General features: G+C 43.3%; 1 protein-coding gene across 7 annotated transcripts in view; it reads right to left on the bottom strand.

The window, feature by feature from the left end:
* The window catches only part of Cacna1e (calcium voltage-gated channel subunit alpha1 E), a 393,282-nt gene that overhangs the window by 216,094 nt on the left and 163,676 nt on the right, over positions 1-13,512 (bottom strand). For all 7 annotated transcript variants that reach the window (XM_045145813.1, XM_004658733.2, XM_004658731.2 and 4 more), the window contains exons 6-7: positions 10,747-10,899; positions 9,466-9,647 (exon numbers count right to left, since the gene is read on the bottom strand). In XM_045145813.1, coding sequence (XP_045001748.1) covers positions 9,466-9,647; positions 10,747-10,899 — 335 coding nt within the window. The remainder of the gene's footprint in view (positions 1-9,465; positions 9,648-10,746; positions 10,900-13,512) is intronic.

Here is a 13,512-nt window from a genome sequence, read left to right on the forward strand (position 1 = left end):
GCCACCTCTGTCTCCCCAGTGTTGGGACTAAAGGTGTGCACCACCACCCCTGGCAGAGAGAGTAGAGAGGATGGGCACACCAGGACCTTTAGCCACTGCAACGAACTCCAGATGCATACACCACTTTGTGCATCTGGCTTTATGTGTATACTGGGAATCAAACCCAGGTCATTAGGCTTTGCAGGGAAGTGCCTCAACCACTGAGCCATCTCGCCAGCCCTGCTTTGTTTTTTTAAAATATTTGTTATTTATTTTTATTTATTTGAGAGAGAGACAGAGGCAGAGAAAGAGAGAGGGAGAGAGAGAGAGATTGAGAATGGGTGTGCCAAGGCCTCCAGCCACTGCAAACGATCTCCAGATGCATGGGCCCCCTTATGCATCTGGCTTACATGGGTCCTGGACAGTCACACTCTTTAGTGCTGGGAAAGTGGAGAGAGTTGAGTCCCTGGTGCTCACTGGATAGCTAGTTTCCCCTACATGGTGATCCCCAGGCCAGTGAGAGATCCTGTCTCATAAAAAGTAGATGGTGCCTGAGGCAAGGTTATCCTCTGGCCTTCACACCTACCATGCACACATGCACTTGCGCACATCAAGACACAAATACACACACATGCACACACAACAGTACTATGATCAGAAGAAAAACATATGATGCTAGTGAGGAAGATGGCTGGGTCTGAGGGTTTTCGCTCCCTAAATGTTGTCCAAGAAAATGGTTGGAATTGAGCTGAAGCAGGACCAGGTACCCTAGTGTTGGGAACAGGAGCCTCAAAAGATATGTGACTGCTTAGTTGAGGTCACAGCCTGTTTGCGCATGCATACCACACCATTCCTTCGACTTGGTTCAGGGAAAGTGCCTAGTTACAAATTATAACACTTGGTTTCAAAACCCATTTGCTGCTTCTGCGCAATGGGACAGGTTTTTTTCACCTTTCTTCACAGATTGCATTTGTCTAACAGATTTGAACTGCATTTCAAAATGGGTCATTTTATTCTCCTCTTTGTTCCCAGTCTCTGTCCCTACCTCTTTTCTCCTTAATCAGCCCAAATTCCATTCTCAGGCTACAGGCACACTCTTGGCCCTCTCTTATTACCCAGCGCAGTAGTTTGAATCCATGTCCCCCAATAGACTCAGGTGTCATTAAAATTGAGTTTGCAGCTTCTGCCCCTAGTAAGCAGACTACTGCAAAGGGGTGTGTGGGGGGGGGACACTGGTCACTGGGGGAGGATCTGAATTCCAGCCTAAGGTATGCAGAGTGAGCTCTGCCTGGGTTCCCTGCTGTTTGGCTGTTAGTTTTTTGTTTTGTTTTGTTTTGTTGTTGTTGTTATTGTTGTGGGGGGGTGCTCTTGCTTGTGGTGCTGGTGATTGTTTTTCTTTTCTGCTTGGATTTGGATCTGTGAAAGGGAGCAAGCTTCTTTCACCATTATGGAACTTTCCCTGGATCTATAAGCCTGAAATAAATCCCATAAACTGTGTCTGGTTTAGAGGTTCGTCCCAACAATGTGGAGCTGACATCCAGTAAAACTGCTCTGGAAAAAAAAAAAAAAAAATCTCTCTACTTAAGCAACTTGGATCTCTCTTGGTTTTCATCACCACTGAATCCAAAGGGGTCTACAATGCTGTCCAGAAATCTAACGCTCTTTTCCTACTCAATGTGCTGAGGGAACACACTTCTAGGAAACTTTCATACTTTTTCCTCAAATTTCCAACATTTTCCTCTTCCTGGCCTCAGCTAATGACCTCACTATTTAATTGAGACAATAGAAGCAACTGGAAGGAAACGAGTATATTTCTAATGCCACAATTACTGACATACCAGCTTCTACAGCCATTTATTCTGCCTACCCTCCTCTGCTGTGGAAAAACGAACAGAGCTCCAGACCTTTGCCTGTGGTCCAGAAGCCACTGTGCCACACACACACACATACACACACACATACACCTGCTTGAGAGATAGATATCGTCACCAATTTTCCTCTCTCTCCTTCATCAGCAGTGATTTTTATCTTGAATGGGTCATTCCTATCAGCATATAAGTGATATCCTTCCATCTTCTCTATTTCTCTATTTTCTGTCTTTTTTTTTTTTTTAAATAAGACACTACAAAAATCTGTTCTTTCCACTCCACTCAAACTGATCCTGGCATACGATGGTTAACTCTCAGCCCTTGCCATATTTGACTCATTAGCAGCATTTGACATAAATAAGCACAGAAGTTTTTGAAAAGATTAAATATGAATGCAAATTTAAAGAGAACCCGTAATTAAAACTTACATAAAGCTAATTCCAAGAAATTATTAGCAAGGTGCTACAGGACAAACTTTATTGATTCAGAAGAAAAATCCTCTCTCGGGGAACTGACTTTGCACATCCTTTCCCTCCCCCCTCCTTGAAGCATCTCTGCCACTGACCACAGGACACCTCACTCTCCCACAGCTCCATCTCAGCCTTTTGTGCTGATAGCTCTGTGACTCCCTCGCACCTTGCTATTGGAATGCAGCCCTGGAATCTCCTCTCTTCCTGGATCTATATTTATTTCTTTGGTGGCCTCTTCCAGTCTCACAACTTTACAGCCCATACACTGAAATCTCCCCAATGCACATCTCCAGACTAGATTTCTGCCCTGAGCCCATTTATTCAACTCCATGTTCTTACTACCACATTAAATAAGCATGGCAGATTTAAGAAGTTCAATTCTTAATCTTCTTAACTCACTTTTCAAACTACAATCTCCCCTAGTTTAATGAATGGCGACTCTTGATTGCTTGCTTCCACTCTTACATCTGGCCAAGGAGAGCATCCCGTGAGCTCAACCTTAACCAAACACCCTCCGCTACCTGCTGTTCACCTCTACTACAACCTCCCTGGTCCAGGCCCCAGGCCCCACCAGGCTGCTGAAGATTACTGCACTAACCTCCTTCCTACCTCGCCTTCCTGCCTTTAGAGTCTGTTCTCCACAAGTCAGCTGTAGTGAACTTCAAAGGTAACTAGGCCTAGACCATCTCACCACCCTCCTCCAAATTCTCCAATTGTTTCCCATCTCACTCAGAGTAAAAGCCAGTTTTTACAATGCTCACCTGGTCATGTTATTTTACTGCCTGTTCCATGTCCTCCCAACCTCATTCTCTGTTTTTTCCTGTCATTCACCGCATTCCAGCATTCTGTGTCTATGATCTTAAGCATGCACCTGGTACATACCCATCTCAGAATTAGGATCTTTGCTCTGCTGTCCTCATCATGTGGGACACTCTTGCCATGATAATCCACTTGGCTCCCTCCCTCATTTCCTTCTAGTCTTTGCTCAGATGTTATCCTCTCAGAAAAGAGGAGCCCACTTCACCCTTTCCCACTTAATTTCTCCATAGCATCAATCACCACCTGATACCTGTTCCATGTTTTTGTACCTTATCCTCCATGCGTGTTCTTACTAAATTGGAAACTCATGAAGACACGGGCTTTCCTATGTTTTGTTCTCTACTATATATCCAGCATCTAGAACAGTATTTGGCACATAATAGACACTTATTACATATTTGATAAATGGATAATAAGTTCTTGCATGAACCTGTAATTATTTATGCATGTAAGGGTAGGAGAGAAGAGGCTTTACTGTGAGCCTGAAAACAATTTCTCTCTCAACCTCCTATCTTCCCTTCTATTTTTTTGTCCTGAGGTAGGGTCTCACTCTAGCTCAGGCTGACTATCTTCCCTTCTTGAAGAGCCTGGGAAACAAGGTGCACTTCCAAGCACTTGGAGTAATGATGAGGGAGACATCACAGCTCCTTAGGAAGCACCCACACCTCACCTCTATGCTTTCATGGCAAAGGAAGCAGATTATGCAAGGATGCATTTAGCCATCCCTCTTTGGATCAGAGAAATCATGGGAATCAGATTCCAAGTGTCATCTGCATGACTGAGGCAGACACAGGAATAGGGACATCTAGATGCCTGATGCAGATGTGGAGGCCGAAAGCCTATTTCAGAGCACAGCTGATACTAGATACAGGTGTCTACATATGTCAGCCCCAAGGTCAACCAGTGCACCTCATCATTCCAGCTCCATGAGATGATCACAGGTTCCTGCCACTTATTGTCCAATGAGCTTTGAGTATATTCTGCTAGAACCAGAGCAAGTGGAGGAGGTGACAAGGGAGAACTGAAGCAAAGACAAGTAGACATGTTTCCTAATCTCCCAGACCTCAGAACCCATAGCCTCCTGTGTCAATACAACAGCAGAAGGGAATGGCAGGTTTTCATCAACCCTCGGATATAGTGTGATCTTTCAGCTTACAAGTGTATTAATACACCCAAGCAAAATCTCCATAAGGCACACAGTGAATAGATATCAACAAATATTAACTATGGGCAGCTGGGAGAGGGTAACCTGAAGGAGAGCCACAGGTACAGTTACTATGGACATCCGGAGAGTGAGGAGGGAGACCTTTGGAAAGCATCCAGACTGTAAGTTGCCCCTTTTTGCTAAAAGCTGCCAACATCTTCAAAGACCACTGCCACCCCAGCGACTCAGAGCATCCTAGTTGGATGTGACATATATGCAGGCAAACCACAAAGCCAGACAAACAGAACAGCTCCAGGGATTTCTGCATCTGCGTATGGATCAACAGCGAGTGAGAAGAGAAGTAACTCCATTTACAGAAACCCAAATGAAGACAACACTGATCTTTCACATAGATGAAGTACAGAAAGGATCTAAGAACCTCTACAACCAGATGTCAGTCCTGACGTAGGGAAGCAGTGGACAGAATCAGCAAAGTATAATGACAAGGAGGAAAGAAGCACAGACCAAATCAAGAAAAAAGTCAATGATCTTGGTCACATCCAGTCCCAATGAAGAGGATTAGAAGTTAATACCCAGCCCCAGTGACATTTGCTGAGCGAGCATCCCTGATCAGACAGGGAACATAATGTGTTAGAAAAGGAACACCTATCAGGTTTAGGAGAAATAAAATCAATTAAGTTAGTAAGTGCAAAGGAGAGCCTGAGAGTTGAGGAGACCTCTGGGACGGACAACTCAAACAGGTAGAGGCAGCCAGCAGAACTGCACTGCGTTGTATTTTCTCCACCACAGGAGAGAGGAGAGCCAAGAATACAGATGGAGTGTGACCAAGCAGAGTTGAAATTTTGTTTGGAGACTAAATTGAGCCTGGGCTGCACAGCCTTGACAATCAGATGGGCCCCTCCCTTCCAATAAAGCACTCTAATGAGAAAGGCTGAAGAAAAATGAAGCTAATAGTAGTCAGTGGCAGAGTAACACAAGGACTGGGCTGCCAAAAAGGGACGTGGGCTGAGACAAGTGTTTACATGATATATAAAAAGGTTAAACTGAGCCTGTATGCTTGAGAGCCCTTCTCATTGGTCTAACTAGAGTCATTTGGTACTTGCATATTTATTGCCATTATTCAACAGAAGGGACAATGGACTTAGAAATGGAGGCTGCCTTTTTTTAGTTCTCTATATGAGGAAATACATCAGCTGGGTGTTTTAGACCATCACATAATGAGGAGTTGTAGAAAGTGAAATTAATAATTATATCTGAGTTTTAATGGTGGTGGTGATTTTTCTATCTGAAATTACGCATGTATGTATATATGCGTATGTATGTGTGTGTGTGTGTGTTCGTAGTTAATTCCATGGTGTGTAGTCTAAGTTAAGAATAAATGAGAAAACCCTCTGGTATTATTGACATGTACTACCAGAATATTAAATTTTTCAGCCAAGATGTAGGCACTTTTTGTCTCCCATTTTGAATGGGCATAAGCACATTGAAAGGAATGGTGGGTACATTCATTGACTGTTATTTCCTTACTCTCCCCAATCTCCTGTTTTCAAGATGAATAGATAAGTTTGGGCATTTAAAAGGCTTCATGAGGTGAAGCCACCATAAATACTCCTATGCCGAGAAGTCTGCAGGGTCTGCCTCCTTGAGCCCACCCCTGCAATGGCAGGTGGCTTAAGTTATGAGGTGTGCCCAGATCTTCTGATGAAACCCTGCCTGGGCCATGGTTCCTACCCAGGCCCTGACCAACTGGAGTCCAGCTTTTTCTGTCCTCTCCTTCCTATACAACCAGACTTTGTCTGTGTCCACTCACTGAAAACTGGTGCCCCTTTCATTCATATTTTTCTTATTCAAGGTGCAGCTGTCCACCTAACTGTGACTGTCACCCCTGACCATGATCTCTGGCTCCATGGTCTGCCCCTGACTCCAGTGCTTTGGTTACTGATGTTCTTTTACAGTGCATATGGGTTCTTTCTGTCCATAAGTAACAAGGTCCTTTTGGGGAACCAACCCTACCCACTCAACCAGTTCCCCTACTGCCTGAATCCAGGTAACAGGAGTCTTCAGTAAACTGAAGTTCAACGACTAACAGGCTGGACTTCAGATAGGGTATGAATCTGTGACCCTAGAGGCCAAGGCAACAAAAAGTTTCAGAGGATCTGGACTTGACCTATGTCCCCCTCCCCCTCTGCTTACTTCATGGAGCTAAACTACAGAGAACAGCAAGAACACTGTCATTTTGTGTGACATCTAGCGCTACAGCTGACACAACTGGAGACAGGCAGGAATGTGAAGAGATCACCAAGACAGCAGGGATCAGGGCACTCTTTCCTTCCTCTGTTTTCCTAGCACCTGGCACAGTGCTTGATACATAATGTCTGTCCAGCAAAGGAACGTGACAAGTGTGAGGCATGACTGAACTAGTGCAATGCCGAGGAGTGCTTCTGCTCCACAGCTGCAGGTTTCCGTGTCACCTGAGCTTCAGTCGGAGGCTCAGCAGATCACGCCCAGATCCTCAAAGGCAACACTTCTCCTTCGAGCCTTTCAATGCACTTATCACATCACTGAGGTGAGTCTTCACATATAACCGAAGTTCATCACTCCCAGGCCCCGCAAGTGACACCTGCCACTGCGGGGCCAGTGCTGTGATTTCTTGAGGCGCCTGGCTAATCTGAGCAACATGGCCTCCAAACAACCTCCACATCTCCACTGAGGAGTGGCTGCACTCACCTACCACGCCTCCTGTTGTCAGCAGCTCCGTGTTACCGCGATGAACATCCAACCAGACACACTTTACGGGAGTAGGAGATTTACTTCAGGCTTATAGATCCAGAGGAAGTTCCACCAATGGCAGAAGAAGCTGCATACTTCCAACTGGAGAGAAGCAACCGCAGCAAGCCAGCACCAACAAGCAGCAAGCATGGAGCACCCGAGCTCAAACTGCTCTCCATACCTTTGGGCTGGACTTCAGATCCACCCCTGTGACACTTTAGGGCTGGACTCCCGGGTCCACCCTCCAGTGACACCTCCTCCAGCCAAATGGCCAGAGACCTAAAGTAAAAGTTTAATTTAAAAAACATATCTGAGTGCATGGGGCCATATATTTACATTATGTCATTCAAGCTACCACACTTCCCTTTCCTCTTTCTTACTACCTTTCATTGCAGGTGAGAATTCTAGAGTGTCCTCCAGGAATTTCTGGGCTCGGCTTGCTAAGCACTGGTTGGTTCTTGATAACTCTGTTGCTATCCTTTTGGAGCTTTAGCGTAACAGTACAGGAATCTTCTGCAAAGCTTGACAGTTCCGCCTTGCTCATCCTCTAGGGGAATGGACCCAGGTTAGTTCATGCATCTCTTGGTGTCTGCAAAGGACTGGTGCCAGGACCCTTGTGGACACCAAACTCTTGGGTTTCTCAGTCCCTTATCTTATTTCTATATATCTTATTTGCATATACCTCTATCCAACCTCCCATATACTTTAAATCACCTATCACTCAGTATACCTCATACAATGTAAATGGTATAGAAACAGCTGCTATCCTGTAAAGGGGAGGTAATAATGACAAGAACAAAGCAGTCTATGTATGTTTAATGTAAGTACAACCCTCATGGGCCTAGTTTCATATCAACAGCAACCTAAACAGTGTTTAGAATAGTTTCTGTGTTTAGTTGGTTGCATCCATAGATATGGAACCAGTGGATGAAGACAGCTGACTGCAATGGTCACTTAGTGAGCACCCACATGTACAGGCCTCATGCAGTTCCTTGCTCTCTGGGCGTCACATCTAGTTGAATCTTTCCTAAGACATAGCATTTACTTTCCCTTATCCTTTTAAAGGATCCTTTGTATGCAAGGTGTATGCCATACCAAATAAGTTTTATACATGTGAATAAGATTAAAAAGATCAAGGAAAGAACCAAAGCAAACAAAAGGTGCAGCCAGGCTTGGTGGTGCACACCTTTAATCCCAGCACTCGGGAGGCAGAGATAGGAGGATTAACATGAGTTCAAGGCCACTCTGAGACTACATAATGAATTCCAGGTCAGCCTGAGCTAGAGTGAAACCCTACCTCAGAAAACCAAAAAATAAAAATAAAAAATAAAAAAGTGCTGTGAGACACAGCAAAGACAGGCTGTGTGAGAGAGGACGGTCATGCTAAGGGCACTTGCCTTGTGAGGCACTGTCTGCAGGCACAGAGGCTGCTATCCTCTGTAAGGACTTCCCAAATTCTTCTATTTGCCTACATTTCCCATGCATCAAACAACACACCTCTCCCACCCCTCATTTTTGAGCTTGGACACTGTGCCTAGAATGGCTTGTTAAAATCATACTCTGCAAAGCAGGAGACATGGTGGTACATACAGGAATCCCCACCAGTTCGGACAGGCGGCTGCACGGCTTTTTCTTGTATAACAACTCAGACACTTCCAAACACTTCTGAACCTGTCAATCACCAAGGACACCATGAAAAACAAAGCTCACCAACTATACAGCGTTACGCAAAATCAGATTCTCCAGGGCAGGGGCCTGGGAATGTGAATTTTTCATAGGCATCCCTAATGAGCCTCACAATTAGCTATGTTTCCTCTGGGCATGTAATGCAGTAGTTCTTGACAGTGGCTGCATATTAAAATCAGCTAGGAAGCTTTAAAAAATGTCAATGACAGGCCTTTGCCCCCAGATATTCCCACTTAATTGGTCTGGAGTGCAGCCCAGGCAGTATAATTTTTAGAGCTCCCAGCTGATTCTAATGGGCAGCTACATTTGAAAACCACTGTAACAGCTTTCCAACCTGATGGTGAGCCCTTTGGGGACTGTAACTGAGAACCTTACACCTATTAGTACACCTCACTGTACCCCACCATCAGCCATGTTGATCCAAAACTCTCTGTAACAAGGGGATCTAATTTAACCAGCTCATTCACCCATCCAACACACAATGCAATCTCCTAATTATAGTAAGAAGCTTGTGTACTTGCACTCAGAAAAGGTCCGACAAAGGAGAAATAATGAATTGCTAGGTTCAGCTAAATTCTCAAAGCCAAGTATACACAACCCCAAATATTCCCAACCTTTCCTGTCCACAGATGAATCAACCCAAACAACCTCAGAAGCCTCCCTTCAGGCCTTCTCCCCTCTCCTCCCCTGTCCCACCAGCTCTACTCACATTGTACAGCACAGTGGTCCACCCTTCCATGGTGATGCACTGGAAGACGGTCAGCACAGCAAAAAGGATGTTATCAAACTGTGTGATCCCATCATTGGGGCCGATCCAGTCCTTACACTCATAACCAGCTGGGCAGCCCTGCACACCACATGGATGAGGGGGATCAAAACCTTCGAGAATACCTGTAGACACATTTGGAAGGTAGAGGATAAACCATATGGTACTTAGCATGATCTGAAATGACCCCCAAGAAGCCACAAGCAAGCAAGTCAACTACTGTTGACAGAGGGTTGCCCATCTTGCCTAAGACCTTCCCTCTCCTTTTGGCCTCCTTATGCCTCTCAGATCACAGCCAGATGCAATTCAAGGTCTCCAATCACTTCTAAAAAGAGAACATTTCCTTCATGTTCTGCAGGCCTTGAGCTCTACCCTGGCCTATAGGACTACAGTAATTTACAGGGCTGCCTCACACTAAGGACATTGAGATAAAGGCATAATCTTACTGACCTGACTGTCCAATATCAGATAACAGGATGAGCCCTGAGTTCTTCCTGGGTTTCTTGTTATAGCTGCTTTAGTGAGTCTTAATTCCTTGTTTTCCTGGCACAAATTTCTGTTTTTTTTTTTAATTAAAGGTAAAAATTTTAAAATATTAAATACTGTTTTCATTATTTGGGATTTTTTTATCCTGAACTTTCTTCCTAGTGTATATCACTCAACTTGATAAGAGCAAAAAAGGCACAGAGATAAGTGAATTTGGAGTATATGTGTATCCCTCAACCTCCTAAGCACACTTGGCAAGGCAAACTCAGAGCTTCCCTAGTTCTTTCCCACCATGTGGGGGTCAAAACAACAGACCCAGGAAGAATATGAGACAGAGCACATCAGGAAACTCCACAGATGCAGCATGAACCACATCCGACTCTGGTCTCCTGGGCCCCACTGACCTACGGACAGAAGACACTGTTATGTAAAAAGTATTTATTCAGACCAATGATGTGCATTCTGGTAGCCTTCTATCATGAATGCAGTTGCTGAGAACATCTATGTGAACCCTTCCAACTACAAACTGAGAGGCTCTTTGATTTGTTATATCAGCTTCAAGTGGATCTTTAAGCTGCCTGCACTTCCAAAAGCCGCTGAGTAGGAAGTTTCTAATTCTAGAGTTAGGATAGAACACATTTTTTCCCACCAGGTTCCAAATGCCCTGAAATTACCCTCATGACCACAGAGAGGGAAGAAGAAGGTAGAAAGTAGAAGAGAAAAAAATCATGACCTTACCTGAATTGTTCATGAAGCACGCTCGGTGTAACTTCCCGCTATAGAACTCCAAACCAATGATTGCGAACATGAGGATGGCAAAGAAGAGCAGAAGGCCAATCTGCAGAAGAGGCACCATGGCCTTCATGATGGACTTCAACACAATCTGCAGGCCTGGGCAGAGGAAAGTGAACAATGGGCAGTGCCTCCTGATAGGGCAGGTCTGCACCCCCCTCTCCCAGGAGGAAGACACATCTCTGAGGGACAAGAATCATCAGCCCTAAGATGACAGATGCCATTCCAAAAGAGATGACACAAACAGGTGAAGCCCTGTCTCTATCACCTCTTCCTGATTTCTTTCTCTTCACCAGTCCCTAATTAGCTGCTTGTCTAGTGCCCTCTCCTACTTCCTCTGTGTGACTGTCTGATTTCTCTTACAGGCTAAGTTTATTACAAGCTGGGCTCCTTAGAGGAAATCAGAGCCATCCCTGCTGGGACATAAATCCTACAGGAGCAGGAACAACCTTATCTTGTCAAGCACTTTCTCAGATCCACTGCGGGAGGATCACAGTTGATACCATTACTGTTCAGAAAATGCCAAAGCCTCTGACCCATACACTTCTAGGATTCTAGTCTAAGACAATGGTCAGAGATTTGAATAAGTTTTAAAAAATTGGAACAGCACTCTTTATAGTTGAGAAAAACCGGAAACAACCTGCTTTACTCTTTGCATTGTCCAGCCACATAAAATGTGTAAATGAATCGTGATATATATGAATTTTTTTAAGTCAGGAAAATAAAATGCTTATTTCAGCATATATAACTATATGGAGATACTGATTAAAAATATAGGGAAAAATCATTCACAATTGCATCAAAAAAAATAAAGTACCTTGGAATAAACCTAACCAAGGAAGTAAAGAATCTACACAATGAGAACTTTAAAACACTCAAGCGAGAAATTGCAGAAGACACTAGAAAGTGGAGAAACATCCCTTGTTCCTGGATTGGAAGAATCAATATCGTGAAAATGGCAATCTTACCTAAAGCAATCTACACATTTAATGCAATCCCTATCAAAATTCCAAAGGCTTTCTTCATGGAAATAGAAAAAACAATCCAAAAATTCATTTGGAATCATAAAAAACCTCGAATATCTAAAATAATACAGAGCAACAAAAAAGAGGCTGGTGGTATCACCATACCGGATTTTAACCTATACTACAGAGCCATAGTAACAAAAACAGCATGGTACTGGCACAAAAACAGACATGTAGATCAGTGGATGTAAGCCCAAGTAGCTATAGCCACCTGATATTCGATAAAAATGCCAAAAATACTCATTGGAGAAGAGACAGCCTCTTCAGCAAATGGTGTTTTGAAAACTGGATATATATCTGCAGAAGGATGAAAATAGATTCTTCTCTCTCGCCATGCACAAGAATTAAGTACAAATGGATTAAAGACCTTAACATCAGACCGGAAACTCTGAAACTGCTAGAGGAAAAAGTAGGGGAAACCCTTCAACATATTGGTCTTGGCAAAGACTTTCTGAATACAACCCCAATTGCTCAGGCAATAAAACCACAGATTAACCACTGGGACCTAATGAAATTACAAAGATTTTGCACCGCAAAGGACACAGTGAAAAAAGCAAAGAGGCAACCTACAGAATGGGAAAAAATCTTCGCCAGCTATATATCTGATAGAGGATTAATATCTAGGATATACAAAGAACTCAAAAAGTTAAATAATAAGGAATCAAACAAGCCAATCAAAAAATGGGCTATGGAGCTAAATAGAGAGTTCTCAAAGGAAGAAATACAAATGGCATATAAGCATATAAAAAAATGTTCTACGTCACTAGTCATCAGGGAAATGCAGATTAAAACTACATTGAGATTCCATCTCACTCCTGTCAGATTGGCCACCATCATGAAAACAAATGATCATAAATGTTGGCGGGGATGTGGAAAAAAAGGAACCCTTCTTCACTGCTGGTGGGAATGCAATCTGGTCCAGCCATTGTGGAAAACAATGTGGAGGTTCCTAAAACAGCTAGAGATTGATCTACCTTATGACCCAGCTATAGCACTCCTAGGCATATATCCAAAGGACTCATCTCATTTCCTTAGAAGTACGTGCTCAACCATGTTTATTGCTGCTCAATTTATAATAGCTGGGAAATGGAACCAGCCTAGATGTCCCTCAACAGATGAGTGGATAATGAAGATGTGGCACATTTATACAATGGAGTTCTACTCAGCGGTAAAGAAAAATGAAGTTATGAAATTTGCAGAAAAATGGATGGACCTGGAAAGTATTATACTAAGTGAGGTAACCCAGGCCCAGAAAGCCAAGCGCCACATGTTCTCTCTCATATGTGGATCCTAGCTACAGATGATTGGGCTTCTGCGTGAGAATGAAAATACTTAGTAGCAGTGGCCAGTAAGTTAAAAAGGAGACATAAAGGGTAGAGAAAGGAAGGGAGGAGGATACTTAATAGGTTGATATTGTATATATGTAATTACAATGATTGTAATGGGGAGGTAATATGATTGAGAATGGAATTTCAAATGGGAAAGTGTGGGGGTGGGGAGGGAGGGAATTACCATGGGATATATTTTATAATCATGGAAAATGTTAATAAAAATAAAAATAAAAATAAAATTTAAAAAATATATATAGGGAAAAATAGAAAATATATTTAAGATTAACAAAAAATTTTTTCAGAGTGATATAATAAGAGCGATGTCCATTTTCATTCTGTTGTTATTTTAACTGTCC

The sequence above is a fragment of the Jaculus jaculus genome, chromosome 1, assembly GCF_020740685.1.
Source record: "Jaculus jaculus isolate mJacJac1 chromosome 1, mJacJac1.mat.Y.cur, whole genome shotgun sequence".
Classification (NCBI taxonomy): domain Eukaryota; kingdom Metazoa; phylum Chordata; class Mammalia; order Rodentia; family Dipodidae; genus Jaculus; species Jaculus jaculus.